Here is an 18,579-nt window from a genome sequence, read left to right on the forward strand (position 1 = left end):
TTCCGTGTGTTATTATTTTGTTATTGTTATGTTGCAGTCACTTCCATTTTCAGCTCTGTTGTCATTTCCCAAATATGCGTCTTCAGAAAGGACGTCGTCCTGATGGAGCTCCGTGCAGCAAGAAACAGCTGCGACACAATTATAAATGCAAAAACACGTAAGGTTTGACTCAAAGCTGCAAAATAAAACTCGAAGAAACAGATTTAAACACCTGGAAAAACACATGTAAGGACACAAGATTTGACTTTGATTTTATTGAATAAAAAATCTGAGCTGCTTTACAAATGTAAAAAAAAACATTAAAGCTGAAACACACACCTCTACGTCCAGAAAGAACACACACACATACACACACGGTTAAATTCCATATTTATTGTTACTATTATCACCATTAAAACATTCCACCATTTTCAGACAAAACCCTAAGATTCATTTTTAAACCACACTTTGCCTTTTGTTTGGCAGTCTTCATGTTGACGTTAGAATCACAGGCTTCTCACGAATTTAACAAAACGAGATAGAATAAGATCAAATTTAAATACAGCACATTTACATTTTAGAATTCTTATGAAATAAAACAAACTATAGAACAGGACACACACACACACACACACACACACACACACACACACTATGTCTGAGGTGGCGGTGGTTTGTGCACACGGCTCTTTGTCCTCTCAGGACAGAAACAGGACCTTCTGACAAACACAGAGCAGTGAATGCTGATCTGTGATTGTGAAGCTCCAAACTGTTGCAGAGGAAAAATGGGAGCAGCTTCACGTTTAATTAATGTTAGTGAAAATGTCTCAGGCTTCATGAGCTGGTTTCCATCTAAAGCTGGAGGATTTCAGGTAAAGCGTTTGTGCCTTTGAGCAGCAGATCATGTTGGCGTGAGCGGCGCTGGGCGACATTTGTGCTTCAGACTCTGAAGCAAAAGTATCATGTGGATTGAGCCTCTACTGTATCAATGATTATTATTATTATTATTATTATTATTATTATTATTATTATTATTATTATTATTATTATTATTATTATTATTATTATTAATAATAATTATTAGGCTGTGTTTTACCAATAACCACAGGAACATTTGTATTGATTATGTTGTCTGTCTCTTTCTCTCTCTCTCTCTCTTACACACACACACACACACACACACACACACACACACACACACACACACTTGATCCAAGTGCAAAGACTTATCTAAAATTTAAACCCCCAAAAACAAAAATCTTTTTTACTATACGAATGTAAACTGTGTGTGTTTCCAAAACTATTATTTTTGGAAAACAGTATTTTCCCACATTTTCCAAAGCCAGAAGCTGGAAACGGGCGACGTGCAGAGCCAGGCCTCTACCTGCGTGTCTCCTGCCTATTGTGTAACTTGCACCTTCTCCTTCAGACAGGTGATCTAGTTAATTTTCAGCAGTGAGGAGAAACCAGCTCTCGCTCTCACCACCTGCTCCACGCGCTGCTGCCGCGTGTCTCCACCGCAGCCAAGGGGGGACTCCTGCTCGGGGACGTCCCCGTGGACCCCAGGGTTACGGTTCAGACCCATGAGTGGAACGTTTATGTCAGTGGCAGATTTTCAGAAGAAACATTTGTATGAACTGAGAAAAGTTCAAAAGCTGTTTTAAAGACGTCATAATGCGGAGTGGATGATCGGGTCCAATAATCTGCACACAGTCTGGTGCTGAATGGTGTTTAATGAAAGGCGGCAGAGCAGGAGGATCAGCGTTACAGAGGCCTCTGCCTCTGAAGCGTCTGCACATTCCACTCATATATTTATTTGTTTCAGCTACGTTGAGGATGTGACGCCTCCTCCTTGTTTCACTGCTGAGCCTGAACTAGTGAGCGCTGCATTTATTTTCCAGTGGCCTGTGGTGATTGATAATACCAGCTGTTAGTGGGAGGGGGTCACGTTCACAGCAGTGCTTGTGCTGAGCACGACAGACTCTTGTTTACTTCCCTTTAACCCCTGTTTCCTCCCCTCCACCTCCTGAGCTCCGTGTGCTTCCAGTGCTGCCGCCTCCCAGCGCACAGTGAGCGGACCTGAGTTCAAAACACAAACGAGCAGAGTTAGATCAAAACCAGGAAAAAGGAGCACATGTGGGAAAAGTGTGATTGCTGCTTTGTGTGGTTGATTTTTATTAGCTCCTGCTTTGGGTAAGAACTGACTGGACCAGAGGACGGTGAGTGTAACGAGAGGAAGCATGAAGCAAACAGGGGTCCTCTGGACCCCAGAGCCCATTTACATTTGTTGGAGCCCCGCGGGCTCTGCTACACACACACATAGGGTTCTTTATAAGGTGTGTGCGAAAAGATGATTAAAAATGCAAAGTGAAAAAACGGTTTTTCCAGCAACCAAATGATTTCTTTATGTCTGGACTCAAAATAAATCCTGTAGTAAGAAAAAATGAAAACGTAACAAACCATCTTTAACATGCGTTGACAAGTTACTGCTTTACAGTAAAATCTGATTTCTTCATGTTTGTGTCCGACATTCACCGTCCGTCTAAACACAGGATCCTAAAAAGGCGCCACTCACAATCATCTGTATAGAACAGTGACATGAAACCTCCCACGCTTTATTAATATTTATTCATAGAACAGTAGAAAGAAGCACAGTGTGTAATTAGGCATCAAGCATAACAGGCCTGTGTGTGTGTGTGTGTGTGTGGGGGGGGGGGGGGGACAGGTGTGTTTTTGCTTTGTGACCTGTGACCTCACTCACTTCGTTATGCATCACAGCTGGAGAGGCACGTGATTAATATTTAAGTCCAACTGAATGTGTGACATCACATCGCTGCTGACGTTGAGCACCATGTCATCTGTGTGTGTGTGTGTGTGTGTGTGTGTGTGTGTGTGTGTGTGTGTGTGTGTGTGTGTGTGTGTGTGTGTGTGTGTGACAGCTCAGTCCCAGCAACGCGAACGACGCTCACGTCCCCCCACAAATGCTTTTTGGGGTAAGGGCTTCCCATTCACGTATTCACAGCAAGCCCAGACCGCAAAAAGATTCGTGACGGACATCTGCTTCAGCTCCCGGACCCACGTCCACTCCACGACTCCTCGGAGTCTTCGTTCTCCAAGTGTTCTCTTGACACGCGCTGTGCGTCGGGGTGTTTATGCGCAGTCGGACGCTTTGTTCGGCTCCTCGCCCTCCTCTGCTGAAGCTACCGACTGGAAACCACTAGAACTGGACATTGCTTTGCAGCAACACGCAGCCTTGTTATTAAAAAGAGCGGCGATGAGGAGAGGCGGCATCTCATCGCCGTTCTAGACTTCAACGCGCAGCAGAGGGATGGCCGCGATCTCATTGGACAGCACCGCTCATGATCTACCAATGGCGCAGCGAAGGGAAGGAGCACCTAAGCAGGAGGCCAGAGCACCTGACACTCATTATCCCCCCCTAGGATCCAGCAGAGCGCCACTTTAATGGGCGAACGAGCAGCAGCCAGCAGCACGTGCAACATCCTGATCCGACGTGTCTTTGACCGTTCCTCACCTTCACCCGCTGGAAAAACACCAGTTGACAGCGACCGGTGCCTCTGCGTTCATTTATAGTAAAGTTTTCTTTATTTGCAAAGGGTTAATTTGGCTCCAAACCTCGAGCTGCCGAAGCAGGGGCCCCACCCTCGCTCGGTTTTCATTGGGCCGTGCAGCTCTTCGCTCGTGGTCGCGTCTCGCAGCCTGTCACGATTCCCCCCATCTGTCTCGAGCGCACCGGAGCCAGACGCCACTGACGCAGCACGCGCCTTACTCACTTTTAGCAGTCACGACTCGAGGCTCGTCGCGCACAAACGGCGAAAACGCTGCAAACAGCGACGGAAAGGCGTCGGGAACGGTCCCGGTGACGCGACGAGGCGCCGAGGCTGCTCGGGATCCGGCTTCTGCGTAAAAATCACCCAAATGTGAGGCGACGGCGCTTTGCAGCGGTTTACTACAAACGCACCCAGCGGTGTGAGCGGCGGTGCGTCAAACTTGGGCGCTGTGAAAGAGCGCAGCTCGTTTGAAAGCACTTCAGCACCGCGGCTCGTGGACAGCTCCCCGCAAAATCATTTCCAACTCCAAAAAACCACAAAACCTCAGAATCTCAGGCCTTCGCGTCATAAAGCAGCAGTCGCGGTGATAACGACGGGAGGACGAGCTGCCGAACGCCGTGCTCGACCAGAACCCAGGGTGATTCCCTCTGCTCTGAGCCCTTCATGCGTGGAGCAAACGAACGGAACCACGAACGGCAGCGCGTCTCCGTCCGCACACGCAGGAGCTCGGTCTCCGCACAACAAAGCCTCGGAGGGAAACGGGAAACAGGTGCAGAGGAGAGAGGTTTGCTCAACTCACCCGTGAAGCAGCGGAGCCTCCTTGAAAACACGGGAAGTCTCGGAAACAAACGGACAATAAAAGCTGTTTCCCCACAAACGTGCGCCGGCGTTTCGCTTCTTGAACCTGTGCACACACTGTACTCTTGAATGGTGCCTTTTATAGGAGTGATGCCCCCTATCTATTTCTGGATCACGATCCAACCCCGTTTCTATTTTTAGCTCGCGCGTGATGAAAAAAGAAAAGCTCGCAGAGGTTCCTTGGAGGAATTTCGAGCGTGCAGCGTTTCAGAACCAGCGCGAGCTCCCGCCCTCCCCTCCCTGCACGGTAGATGCGCGTGCACAGCAGCACTTCCCTTAATAATGATGCATGTGGAAAACTGCACGGAAATGGTGAAAGATGAGCAGCATTTGGCTCGTGTTCATTTATGATTTAATGATCCAGTCCAACTCCAACGATTCCACAATGCCGTCGTTCGTTTACACGTTACACCCGTGTTTTATATTTGAGAAATGGAAAACTGAGGCACGCGTCCTCCTCCTGGGGGCTGCGTCAGTCACCAGGCATTGACGTCAGGTGGAGAATCTCCCACTTTGAAGGTGGAAGCAGGAGCCTCGTAGACTGTGGCTAAAAACCAGTAAAGGTTCATGAAACATTCGGTGAAGATGTAAAATAGGCGAGGATGAGTCGGAGAAGGCGGCGCCTCCTCCTCCGAACCGGGAATTGATTTGTGGCTGTATGTGAAAGACCTCTTTATTGTCTGTGAGCTAAGACAATGGCTGACACACACACACACACACACACACACGCACGCACGCACTGGTCATGAGGCAAAGCCACGGCGACTCGTCCGAAGAGGGCGTTTATTTAACTTTTCCCAACATCATCCCGCATGAGGAGACTCCGGGCTGCTTCCGCCTCCAGCAGCAGAAGCCGAGTGCTGATGCAGAGCGGCAGAGGCTGCTCCGCAGCGCGGTGTCGGTCCCGCACGCTCCCCCCGCGCAGGGCAGAATGCTGAAACGCGTAGTAACGGCGCGGAGCTTGGCCGAGCGCTGATGCTATTTTTAACTCCCACACTCAACGCGGCTGTCGCTGCGGGTTTCTCTGCTCAAGGTAGTCTACTACTGTACGAGAGGCACAACATAAACACGGGACGGGTCCAGGAGAACAACGGCCCGGATCCGGTTCCGCGGCATCAAAATAATCCCCGAGTCTTATTTCATCAATGCATCTCTTTAAGAATGAACCGCTGCCTCATTCATTACAGACGGAACCTGAGGAGCTTCATGGCAAAACATGTGACGCTCGCGTGTCGTTCGGCGATTCATTCGTTACATTTCGAAAAGAAACACAGCTGGAATTAAGGAATTATTACATTTTTGCATTCATATAGTGATAATAAATTACTTCTGTATTGATGTAAGTGAGATCTGTGTCTAGAATAAATGTGCGGGCTGTTTAATAATGTGTTATGTTCAATATTTCAACAAAGGAATAAGGCTCAGACACAGATGGACTCAGGAGCCAGGATCAAATTCAGAACTCGTGTTCCGTCGTCTGTATCAGCCGTTCACCTGCTGACGTGGCAGCCTCTAAGTCATCACCAAATTTCTGTGGCTAGTTTGACACATAGTGGGTCCAGTGGGTCCAGAACAGAACCTGGACCCTTGAGTCTGCTCCACCTCCACAGAGGACAAATCAAAGAATGCATGTGTGCTGCCTGTGTGACCCACGTGTTTCTGCATCGCTTGTTCTCCAGCTTTCCTTCTCAATGGGTGCTGTTATTCTTCTGTATGACAGCGCTTCAGTCGGAGCTGTCCATGGTACTGATGCTGCTCCACCGCAGATCCAGATGCGAAGGCAGCAAAACATTGGTTGTGCATCGCGCGGATGTTTTGATTCTAGGTTAGTTGGGGATCTGAAGGTTTGTGAATGGAAGGTGACTAAGTCTGAGTGAAAAGCATCACGAGGCCCAGACGAGACATGCAACAGGAAGATGCCACGTGAAGGGTTTGTTATTTTCCGTATCCCTGCTTATGCTTGTGTATTATTTAGATTCATCAATGCATTTCTACTTCAACATATCACGTGTCCTGTCACAGGTGATGTCTAGTTCTCTACTACCACATCGGGTGAGATGTTACAGTCCAACAGGCATCGTACGACAACGCACACACAAATGTGTGCGTAAGAAACAGCCTCATTGAAATAAACTTTCTTTCTTGTGCGCTGAAATCTTGATCCTCTCTTACATCACTGTGACTTTAAAATAGCTTTCTCCTTTCATGTCCATGTAGGAAAGTCACTATTATATAATATCATGCAGCATCCATTCAGTGCTACTATATTCAGCAGCGCTGAGCCAAATATATCTCCATACTGTGAGGTGCAATAATACATCTCAACATCAAAAGTTTAGCATCAGAACAAATGAAATCTCCAAACGCTGCCAAATGTTCCAGTGTTCTGCAACATGAAACGACTTGTCAGCATATTCGAGTTGCAAGAACTGCAATTTTGAATATATTAATACTAAATTACATCAGTAAAAATAGCAGCGATAAGAAACAGTGTTGGGTTGGTTTTGGCGTCCGCTGTAGCTCTTTACAACATGAGCCTATTATCAGCAGCAGCTGAGACGCACATCAGATTAGTGCCACATGTTATAAACAGCATCATCAGCGGCTGTTGAACATGAACACAGAGATTTGCTGCACCAGCATCATGCAACTAAACAATACACTGATTCTACACGTCCAGGACCGTGCGGCTCGACCAAAGCGACGATTTAATGAACATTTAACACAACTACTGCTCATTTATGCACATTTCTATTAAAACCAAGAGGTAATAAAATGCCTAAATGCCACATAAGTTCATGTTTAGCTAACGCTGGAACAGAGTCAGCTGCCTCAGATGCTGCAGACTTAACAAAGGACTCACGGCCAGTATAGTATCGCTGTGAAAACACTGAATGGGAACAGAGCGTCACACACACACCCATTCAATGCAGCGTCTCTGTGGTGCCAGCTCACATGCCTATTACATAACAGGGCTCCTACTCCCATGCCTAATGCCCCTGACAAATCCATACACGCTTTGCTGCACATGAGCTATTTATATGCTGCACCCAAGACAGGGCTGGTCAAAAATACCACCGCAGTCAATTATTCATTGAGAAACATTCCCAAACAGAAGTGGGAGTGGGTCCGGCTGCTCGGGAATAGACCCAGGGCCTGACAATAAATAATGTCCATTAGCAGTGACTCTGAGGGAGGGAGGGAGGGAGGGAGGGAGGGAGACAGGAGCCGCTGCAGATCTGCCCTCTCGAGGGTTGTGCTTGTGTTTCTGTGAGTGTGTGCATACGGCTCCTCCGCCACCATCTTCTTGCTTTACAGGATTCTAAATATAGCAGCTGCGCTTGAGCCATTTTTAGATCTTGTAATTAAAAGGACAGTAAAAAAAAAGCGCTGTTTCACTGGGATTCGACGTGGGTGCACCTTTTGGTGCGAGTGGACAAAGTCACATGAACACATTTGAACAGACATTTCACTTTTCATTTGTGGCTCCTACATTTACCCAGTGACATTTTTATTGTAAAACACATTAAAATGGCTGAGTCAGAATCAGATCGCACACTAAACAATTAGTTTCCCTCAGCTGTGAAGTAATAGATCAAGATGAAATGAAGTACTGAATGTCTTGACTTTAAATGAGCGGCATCGCTACTGAAGGATGCACCGCCAGTGTTTGTCACCTCGCTGCATTAGTGTCCAACGTGTTCACTTCTAAGGTTAGTTTAGTAGTGAACGCATTCATTTGGTAAAACTGTGGAACATTTACAAAGCTATAAATGTGTGGAGGGTGCAGTGAGACAGATTTCATCTCATGAGTTAAAGGAGAAGTGAACCTGATGCTGCTGTTTCATTCACACAGGATAAAGTTCACACTTTATGCAGCTGTTGATTGTGTGATTGTTTTAAGGACATTTGAAAAGCTTTGCTGCCTCTTGTTACTAAGTTAATACAGATAGAGACTATATTGGCGTCTTCCAGAGGGAGAGAGTGAATTTAAAATACGTGAGACAGCGACACCTTCAGGCTGACTCTGAAATAAGAAAAAAGGAGACTCGTGGTTGTTGTTTTTCACTTAAATATGATGTTTGAAGAACTGATGCAGACTGAAAGGAAAAATAGACACTTTGCCTTTAATACTGTACATTAATACAGATTTCACTTTTAAATAGATGGTCAAAGGCAAATCCTTTTCACCCTAATGACTTCCATAAGTTAAGAAGCAAATGTAATAGCATATTTAATGTTCTCTTCTGTAGTTAACAGTTTGTAGGTCCCGTATAAATAGGAATGATAAAAGAAAAAAGTGCAAACTGAGAATTCCCATCCAGTTGAGGAAGCAGAAGCAATGAGGACACATATTGGTCAGTTGCAATTAATTCACCTTCAGGATTTTGAGCCTAACATCACAAGATTCCAAAAGAATTGAAGGCGGATAACCTCGTTATTTTAAAGCCCTTTCATTTTAACCAGTCAAGCAAAGCTAGAAGAAAAAACATTTCCAATCGTTTCAAACCTGATTCTGTGGGTAGTCAGAGCTTTATATGCATGTTGACGCCCCACCTTTAACCAGGGTTGGGTGGCGACAGTGGAAAGAATCAAACACCAGAAAAAGTTTGGTTCTGCTTACCGGGTCTGGACCAAGAAGCTAATGCTGCATGAGTCTTCTGTTTAGATACAAGGTAGCATGCATGACTAGCATAACAGGCTACAGGGGTGTGTGAACGGTGGAGCAGCAAAGGTTTGGCTTAGAAACAACTACACAGTTTGCTGCCAAATATTAACGCAGCACAGAACTGATGCAAAATGTTGTGTTTGATGTCTTATGGTTTACGCGTCATAAGCAGCGGTGGCTGTCAGACTCCTTCAGTAGAGCAGGAAGAGACCCGACGAACAGCAAAGACGACCACAGACAAGTGGACAGGCAGAGCTGATCCTTCCACAGCTGTCACAGCTCCATTACTCAGGAAACATGATAAATGAATGGTGTGATGAGAGTTGGCTGATTATAATAAAACCTCTGAAAGTCCCTAAAATTGGAAGAGGAAATGTTTTTCTTGTTTGAACGTTTTAGATTCTTTTTTACTGATTTTTTTGTTTTGCATTAGGAAACAAAAACAGAAATCCATAAGACCTGAAGTTGATACGCAGAATCTGAATGCAACTCGAAAGGATTCCCAACACCACCTTTGACCACATTTAGGTTTTGTACACTTCTGATTGATCCAAGTTACCTGTGGTCTTTAGGTGCGTCTGTATCTCGTCTGTGTGATTTTTATTTGTGAGTGTGTGAGTGAAGGTTGAGTGGTTCAGGGCTGACGCCGTTCCCTCTTGGTGAGCAGGTAGCACTGAATGGTTCTCAGACGATCTTTAGCAGGGGCGAACTCCGGCTGCAGCTTCAACGTAGACTCATACCAGTGCATCGCTTTCTCAAACTCCTCCTGTCGTCACAGACACAAGCACAAGAGCATGTCTAAAAACAAACCACCACTACTCAACAAGACCCTGCCTGAACCTTCGCTTGGTTACACTTTAGAAGTGGAGAGAAACAAATAATGAGCAAACAGTAAAACTAAATGTTCTCAGTCATTACCATCGCTATGTAAATGTTGGCGAGGGTGAAGTGGTTCACAACGAAATGTGGGGCGATCTCTACTGCCATCCGGGCGACTGTGAGCGCGTCCTCCCAAAGACGAGCATTCTGGAAGATGTTAGCCAAGCTGATGAGGGGCACATCCTGAGGAAGAGGAATAACGACAGATTACCTCAGCGTATCAACAGGAATACTGATGGTTAAGTGGTGGGAACACCTTGCCTTCATGTGATGAGGGGCGTAGTTGAGAGCCTGTCGTAGGCAGTCAATGGCTCTCTTGCCTTGACCTTTGACTCTCCAGTACAGTGCAGCCATGCTGGATAATACCCACGATGTCTGATTCTGCAGTTCCAGGGTTTTGGGAAGGAGACACATTCACAGTTAAAATGTTATTATAGAGTGTTGTCGGTATTTGTCGTTAGCATGAATAATTGATTCACAAAGACAAGTTTTAATACAGTAAACATCATAGTGTTCATCAGATTCTGTGGTGGTGAAAAGCGAATAAAACTAAAATACAATTTTTTCATTTGTGACAGTAGTTAATGTAATGTTGGCTGCAAAACAAAATCTCAAATCACTGAGAGAAAGAAATCCACTAGCACATGGTGTCAGTGATACAGCAGTGTTTCCCCTACCATTATATTAGGGGGGGCGCCCCGACCCCAACAACACCCCGCCCCCCTTGATGTTAAATAATTAACCTTTTCTTGCTCTTTTTTTTTTTTAAGATTTTTTAAAATAAATCTGATGGTCAGTGTTTAGTTCAGTGTACATCTATTTATTAAGTTATTGCGCAGTAATTGTTTAGATGTTACAATGTATTGTTATACTGTAATTGTAAGTGTTTGTGAGTGTTTTGGGGCACCACCCACACCCCCACCCCCCCCAAAAGCCATGATCCTCGGGGACACACTGTATAGTTTCCTTTAAGGACGGCGCTTCTTACCTTCTCCAGGACTTTAGCAATACGTGTGCCCACCTGCTCAAAGGACTGAGGGGGGAACTTGTCTTTGCCAAGGTTCTGCAGAACCTGTGGACAAGAAGAAACTCATATCATCTATTCACATGGTCTATGCACCAGGACCAGCTCCAGCCTCAGCCTACCTCCCGCAGTTGGCTCTCCCCAGTATAATGAATGGCGGCACGGTTGGCCACCCCAGACAAGTGGTCGAGGGTGTGCATACTGGCAGCTAGGTTGGCATTGCACAACGGTTCAGCAGCTGGCTCCTGGAGCAAAGTGGCAAAGTCTATGTGCTCTGTGATGCTGCAAAGAGAGCAAGAGATCAGAAATTGTCTTCACTGATTTGGTGTATGTAAGAACGTCAACGCGGAAGCCTTTGTATTCCGATTCCTCTGCTCTGCTTCCGAAAACTCAGCAGTCAAACACAAACATGCTACATTTCAAAGACTGGCAAAATTACAACAGAACTACCCAACGTCTTGTCTAGGTGACTGGCACCGAAAACAAGAAAACAAGCTATGACTGTAGACACAGTGACATGAAAAGATTTGAGTCAACGCAACTTAACAAAAGCGTGACTTCGAGGTCAGCAGACAATCTTACTCAATGTTCTTGGCAGAAACAGCCAACCAGGTGCTAGCGACAGTGGTGAGGTCCACCCTCCTTGTCCTCTGGCATTCCTCCGGCCCTGGCCAGCCAAGACTTGTGTAATCCCTCCAGCAACCTGCTCATGAACACAAACCATGAGGCAGTTTGACCTCAAGGTCTTCCTGTATGTATATGTATATATGGTTCTATGTGGTACCTGAGGGTCCAGGTGATGGGATGGTAGGCCCACTGATTTCCAGCACAGAGTGTCCTCCAGGTGATTCAGTCTGGCTGGTATCAGAACCAGCAATATGTTCGACTCCATCCACCTTGGCCTTCCTGACCCGTTTGACCTGAAATGTGATCTGGTGACCAGCAGCATTCAGTTTGTGTGCATCAGTTTCATTCATGTCAATTTGACGATTGCTCAGTTCTCTAGTAAGAGCTTGCATACTTACCCACTCTGCTCCCTCGTCATCCTCACAGTTTCCAAAGCAGGGCCCACCGCTGGCCCGGCCACCCATTGCCCGGTCATCGTTTAGCACCCGGATACCTCGCAGGTCGCCGCGTTTGCCTCCAACATCCAAGGCTCCCTCAAAAGCTCCCATGATGTCCTCTTTCAGCTGCCACTCCTCCTCCACTTCGACTACTCCACCTCCAAACGAGTTCACCATTTCATCCATTCCTGAGGCAGACAAAGACGCCTGCTGCTGCACAGCTGCTTGACCTGAACCATTACTGTCCAAGACGACCTCTGAATGTAGGGATGGCAAAGAAAAGACAGAAACTTTAGGCAGGGCTGCTTTTAGAAATGCAAACCTGAATGTTGAGGGAACACGCAACCCAGATATGAATACATCACAACGTAAGAATAACTTCTTACTCTTAAAATGTAAGGAATCCTCCATGGCAGAAGCAGACAGAGCATCCTGCTTTTCCTCGCTAACCTCCCATTCTTCTAGGTGTAAACCAAGATCCTCCTCCGGCATGCAAGCAGCACCCACTGCATTAACACAAGTCAAAGCTTACAGTGACACTCACATTGTAGTAACACAACATATTGGTCTATAGTTCAACTGTTGCCCCAAATGAAGGTGTGTGTCTCTTGCATAAGTGCTTGTGTGACCTCAAATGCTCAGATTTATGGGAGCAATATTTAGCCTTACAGAGTAAAAAATAGACCTTTCTAAATTTGGCATCAGTTATTTTCTGCTGCTTAAATTATTGAGTGGCAAAATTTCCTCACTTCAAAGCATTTTTTTCTTCACTCCCACTGATATGAATAAAGCAGAAGCTACCGACTATGTTCACATCAGAAGCACAACACACTACTTGTCTCTCACAGCTGCTGGATCAAGATTTTACCTGGAGCCTGCGCATTTCACTTACTCACCTGGACAGGGCTGCCGGTGGGAAAGATTGTAGAGAGAGGGGTAGAACTGCAAACAACGCAGCAGGGGTAGCGTTGTGCGACACTGCTCACACCCAGCAAAAGATTCAAAGGAAGAGGAAGAAGAAAGGGCCATGACCAGAATGTGGCGGAACAAGGCCAGAGCACCCGTCACATTGCCCTGAGCCAACTGCACGTTCACCAGGCTGAGCAGGGTGTGTGGCTGGGGGAGGAAAACCAGAGCAAGAGGAAAACATGAGCCGATGGACACGTGAGAATTCACAGTTCCAACATATACCTGCTACAAAAGCTCAACAGTCAGTTACCTCTGACGCATTGAGCGCCAGTGCGTGCTCTAGCAGTGTTTGCGCGTGGGTGGTCAAGCCGTGGTGCAGCAGCAGGTTAGCAGCATTGGTGAGGGGCAAATGGCGGTGAGATGGTGGCACTGCACTCAGCATGTGGCGCAGGCACTGCAGGGCACGGGTGCCGTTGCCTTTTGCCTGCCAGAACAGAGCTGCCTCACTGTGGAGCTGCCAGCGTGGCGTAGTGGCCTATGTACACATAAACAAACGGCTTTTATCTCTAATTACTTAAGATCCCTTTAAAGAAACTTGATTTCAGGAATGCCAGAGTTTAATCATCCCAACTCAGTTTAATAAGGGTGAGGATTTTACACTGTACAAAGAGACTCTCTCACTTGTTTCATAGCGTGAGCTATTTTGGAACCAGTCTGCTCCAAAGTCCATCCTCCACTGCGCACCTGCAGTATCTGAAATCATAAAGCACCATTTCTCATTTCTTATTTACATTTACTACATTTATTTACTTATTATTTCTTTTCTACAGTCCACATTCCAAACAGAACCCTTTATTGTACAAAGTCACTGCACCTGTTGTACATCTGAATAATTCTCTAGTTCACAACCCTCATATTTACACATAAGTAAACAATGAGATACCTGCGTTGAAAATGGATCTGGTAAATCCTTTTCCTCCAGTGACCAGTCTAGAGAAGCAGGCAGGAGGGTTGGATATGGTTGAGAGGTGGGGCCACAGTCTGGCTGAGCTGCTGTCTGAGTAGAACTGCTCTTCCCATAGAGGAGAGTTGTCACAGAGCTGAATGTAGACAATTAGACATAGTTACCTCACAGTTCAGCCCTGTTTCACTCACAATACAGCCCCATTAGGGATCAGTGCTGACCTGGAACCCTGTGTTTCAGGTGAAATGTAGTAGGTTGGCAAAAGGTGAGCAGTGGGAACACTCGGGTATGTATGGGAGCATTCAGTCCTCTGAGGCCACAGCATTTTCTTTATGCCCTGAAACAAAATCATACATTTAATTAGAGCTGCACCCACTTATGAACATAGATGATTATGCAAATATTGGAATTAAGTAAACCAGTTTTGTCATGCTAGGTTGACACTGCAGCTGAGTCTTAGTGTTGGTTTGGAAGAACAAACTCAAAAGTTCCCACTATGATCCAATGTTGGTGTCATTAAGAATATACAAGTTGCGCTAAAACAGCATTGGACTGCACTACATCACAAAGGCTTAACTTATCCCTCCTGTATCAAGTCACATGTCTGCATGTAGGCCTCTCCTCTTGCCTGTGTGTCCTGGTGGCTGCCCCACAGAGCAGCAGCAGGGTCCTGATCTCCGGACACAGAGAAATGGAGCGCAGGACTGGCTACTGTCTGGTTTGAGTTTCGTTCTGAAACAAGCGCCACGCTGGATGCCACAGACACCTCCTCTCCAAACTATGAACCAGGAGACAAAATGGAAAACAGTGAGAACCAGAACCTGGAGGGAACACATTTTTATTGCTTCTATTGATTAATATCAACTAAATGTAGAGTTGCGTGTTCTCAATAGTGCATTGTTTCTTGAATTCACTCTGTGGGGAACTGCGCTATGAACCTTTAAAGAAATGCGCCAAGTTATATTATATGTCAATGACTCACTTGGACATAGTGGACTTGTTCAAAGAGATCTCCCCTGTGGTAGCGCACAGGCAAGTCATAAGGACAGTACAGACTGTGCTGCTGCCGACCCAGACGACACATCTGATGATTCCCTAGAGCACATTAAAAACACAACAACAGTGAGGATCTGCTTGATGCTGATAATGTAAAATCACAAGTACTGCATTAATGCTGCTTAATGTATTCTTTGTTAACAGCTGAGCTGATTAGCTTTGCTTTAGTTGAGAACACAACATACTGAATACACAGTGAGTCGGGGTTTAGACTACTTGTTCACCTCATGACTGTTGTAAATGTCTAGTTGCTGTGTGTGGCACCTCACCAAGCTGTGCTTCCTTGGCCATCTGGGTCTCATGGATAATGTTGTGCAGGATCTGCTCTTCCTGCAGAAGCTTGTGTTTATCCAGTGCCTCCTGCTGGCGGAGGTAGTGATCGTGCTGCTTCTGGTACTCCTTCAGCTCATTCAGCGTCCGCTGCAGGGATCTACAAATACAGCAAAAAGGTGGAATGGAAACACAAGACAGTTGGCAGAAGTCTAAAGTATCTGCCAGAATAGCCAGTCTGCATCTTTGAGGAAAACGATTGCTTTGTGGCAGCACTTTTCTGCTTGCGGAGAGGTGCAGGTTTAACGACAACGTAGCAAAAGAGAACGTATACTTTTGTGGATTTCATTACAATTCTTCAAAGTTAGACACGTGCAGAAATACGGAGGCTTGTCACTTTGTCTGACAAGCCTCTAAAGACAGGTTTAGAAATATAAGAGGCTGTTGATTATACGACTATATTATATAAATATTATATAGGAAATGTTAATAGAAGATTATGAATAATTTTGAGATGCAGTGTATCTGATATTATTATAGTATCTGTGTGTTAAAGTGCTCGCCCACCTGTGTTGGGCTTCCAGACGCTGCTCCAGCTTCTGTTGACAGAGCACGGCATGCTTCCTCCTTAGGGCTTGCTCAAAGGCAGGCTGGGCTTGCAGTGCCTGCTCATAACACAGCACTGAGTGGTTGTACTCGCCAAGCATCTGATCCACAGTGATAGAAGAGGAGACACGGTCATAATGGATGGAACAGATGTCCAAGACAGACTCATTTCAAAACACACGGGCACCAAAAAAATGTTAATAGTTTAAGTTCAAGGAATGATTGATAGTGGAACCCGATTTGTTACCACCATACCACGTAGTTAGCTGAAGTTGAATGTTTTTGACTTACAGCATAAATGTTGCCTAAGGTGTAGTGGCTGGTAAAGAGGTCTGAGGTGAGGTCCAGGGCAGCGTGGGCGAGAATTGCAGCATCTGCTGAGAAATGGGCTCGGTGCAGGATGTTCGCCATGTTTACCAAGGCTACATCCTTGTCCTGCCTGTACATACAACAGAACAATTTAGGTAATGTCATGAAACGTGAGCAATTATAATGAAAACTGGATAAAAGGTAGAAAAAAAAACACAGAGAAACCAGTTTTAGAAGGTGATTTTCAGTTGCAATTTAATTCCAACTTATCCTACAAACATACATGCAGTCTAAAGGGAATAAAATGTGCTGCTCCATTCTGACAGTCAAAACAGTACCTTGGGGAGAAATGCAGAGCTCGCACCACGCAGTCCATTGCCCTCTGAGGGTCGTTTTTCATACGCCAATAAAACGATGCCAAGTTGTACAGCACCCAGGATGAGGAATTCTGGAACAAACCATAAAAACATACACAATCACCCTATTCAATATGTGCTTAACACGCTCCTGTGCTTTGGCCCTGTGCTATTTTCTGATAGATTATTAAACAGATGTCTCTTACCCTCAGTAAACCTTGATGGATGTGATGGCCCACCTCATCAACACTGTGGCCCAGCTTGTGAGACAGTGAACTAAATATGGGATCCTCCTTTGAAAGAAGTGGGGAGGTCAGGTTTGCCCTCTCCTGCACACCCTGACATAGATAATTAGTTATACAATTACAAAAAGAGAAGTGCAAAACATTCCAAGATATTTATTTGAAAATGAACGAGAATGACTCAACAGAAATGCTTACTTGTTTTTGACTATCTTACTGCGAACATGACTGGTCATAGCCAGAAGCCTGGGAGGTGGGCTGATTCTTCAGCCATTAATAGCTAATGATTAATTATTATCACTAGTTGCATATATGTAATAAAAACTTACATATTACAATAACAGTACTGAACTCTATCCAAAGTAGGACTCTAACAAACACAATAAAAAACTTCCTGAACAAAGTCTTGACAAATTTAACCTGTACTCACCCTAAGATGTTGGAAGGCGTGTATACTATAAGGTAGTTCAAACACTTTTGCACAATCAGGCTTTTCTAGGTCAGGAGGCAAAGCCGACTGGGAATCCACATAGTCCTCTGGGCTACAAATAACACAGGTAAACATTGTCTTTAAAAACCAAGACAATCTGATCGATGTCATCATAATCATCACAATCATCGTTAAACTGCATATAACTTTAAAGGACAACTTACCTGATCTCTTTGCTTTCCAAGGAAACGTAAGTACCATCATACAGGTCCAGGTCCCCCAGCGGTACCTTAGCCATGACACAGTCCGCATCTTCTTTGTAGTGTCTCTGCTCCAGGCCTGTGTCTCTATCCTCATTCTCCTCAATGTGAATCTTCTGTGCAACTAGCTGCTTCTGCTCAACAATCAAGCAGAGAACACGGTAATGGACAAGAAATTGAGTTCACAGGGGTTTTAAAAAAAAGCAATAAAATCTATCTGGTAAATCCAGTCTGACAGCATGTTTGCTCATCATACTGATAAAAGAAAAGCCTCACACACCTCAAGCTTCTTGAGGTAGTTAACACGAGTCTCTTGCCTCATGAAGATCACAACGTCATGTGGATGCTTTAGATTTAAGGGAGAATCAACCTAAAACACAAACAATGAGACGTTTGTTATTTGGTGTTGTGTAATTACAGTACGTGTTATTCACCGTCAGGACGTTATGTGAGGACGTTATATGTGGTGCTCTGCTGAATCATGCTCTGTGTCGATCGTTCCAGATGTGCAAACTCATCATTAAAACCACAAACCCTCTCAAATAAATTCACTAACGTTCTCTAAATTAAGGTATCCGCTTATTGACAGCTGTCACCAATCAACAACACGTTGAACACGTCATAACGAACAAACGGTGACAGAGACCTGAAATGTGTTGATCATCTTGACCTTAAACACCTAACGTTAGATAATGTTAGCTGGGTTAAGCTAGCCGATAGAGCTAAACAATGTTTTTACAATATACAGTAAGATTTCTGGTGTTGGGATATTGAATTTACATAAAATACCAATTACGTCAACAATACTCAGCACAGTACAGCAATAGCTAGCTGTACAGGCTAACAACTGCGGTTAGCATAGGTATGAGCTAGCTAACTGGCATACTTGCTGTTGGATTTTCCCATCCTCTGTGACAACCCAGTGGGTCGTAGCTCCCCCGGAATCCACTATGAGTATGCAGAGAAGGATGAGAAGTTTTCCATGAAATGCCAGTCTTCCCATGCAGCTGACACGGCAGGGCACAGACTCAGGACAGATTTTCCTGATGTCCGCCATCTTTGTCTTCTTTTGCGCTGTGGCAGGAGGAGCCGGCCTCCCGCCGCGCGGGGGCGCTGCGCGCGCCTCGCCCGGCGC

The 18,579-nt window shown here is 45.4% G+C and overlaps 1 protein-coding gene and 1 long non-coding RNA gene across 3 annotated transcripts; both read right to left on the minus strand.

Annotated features, from left to right (window-relative positions):
* Positions 1–239: 239 nt before the first annotated feature.
* Positions 240–4,620, minus strand: LOC114852316 (uncharacterized). Its single transcript, XR_003785344.3, has 2 exons — positions 4,348–4,620; positions 240–2,058 (listed from the first exon to the last, which is right to left on the minus strand). It is a non-coding gene; the product is annotated as an uncharacterized LOC114852316 (long non-coding RNA).
* Positions 4,621–8,507: 3,887 nt separating this feature from the next.
* On the minus strand, positions 8,508–18,511 carry ttc17 (tetratricopeptide repeat domain 17). 2 transcript variants are annotated; one of them, XM_029144337.3, is made up of 25 exons: positions 18,331–18,511; positions 17,725–17,814; positions 17,409–17,578; positions 17,185–17,296; positions 16,719–16,850; positions 16,495–16,604; positions 16,139–16,286; positions 15,809–15,948; positions 15,241–15,401; positions 14,898–15,010; positions 14,544–14,693; positions 14,137–14,252; positions 13,895–14,051; positions 13,633–13,704; positions 13,262–13,486; positions 12,939–13,158; positions 12,429–12,548; positions 12,004–12,299; positions 11,763–11,898; positions 11,561–11,681; positions 11,101–11,260; positions 10,943–11,026; positions 10,216–10,335; positions 9,994–10,137; positions 8,508–9,841 (listed from the first exon to the last, which is right to left on the minus strand). In XM_029144337.3, exons 1-25 carry the CDS (start codon positions 18,499–18,501, stop codon positions 9,710–9,712), a joined length of 3,600 nt encoding a protein of 1,199 aa, XP_029000170.1. In that variant the 5' UTR covers positions 18,502–18,511; the 3' UTR covers positions 8,508–9,709. The 2 variants fall into 2 exon arrangements, with proteins under 2 accessions (XP_029000170.1, XP_029000169.1); XM_029144336.3 differs by having other exon boundaries at positions 11,763–11,910.
* Between the last annotated feature and the right edge of the window lie 68 nt (positions 18,512–18,579).

Source organism: Betta splendens, chromosome 3 (assembly GCF_900634795.4).
Source record: "Betta splendens chromosome 3, fBetSpl5.4, whole genome shotgun sequence".
Taxonomy (NCBI): domain Eukaryota; kingdom Metazoa; phylum Chordata; class Actinopteri; order Anabantiformes; family Osphronemidae; genus Betta; species Betta splendens.

What these genes read in the sequence shown, in the direction of transcription:
- ttc17 (XM_029144336.3), bottom strand. Translation starts at nt 18,501, where the DNA reads ATGGCGGACATCAGGAAAATCTGTCCTGAGTCTGTGCCCTGCCGTGTC. An exon ending in CCTGAAACACAGGGTTCCAG is followed by an intron (nt 14,052 to 14,136) that starts GTCAGCACTGAT and finishes GTCTACATTCAG; the next exon opens with CTCTGTGACAACTCTCCTCT. An exon ending in TGGCGCTCAATGCGTCAGAG is followed by an intron (nt 13,159 to 13,261) that starts GTAACTGACTGT and finishes TTCCTCCCCCAG; the next exon opens with CCACACACCCTGCTCAGCCT.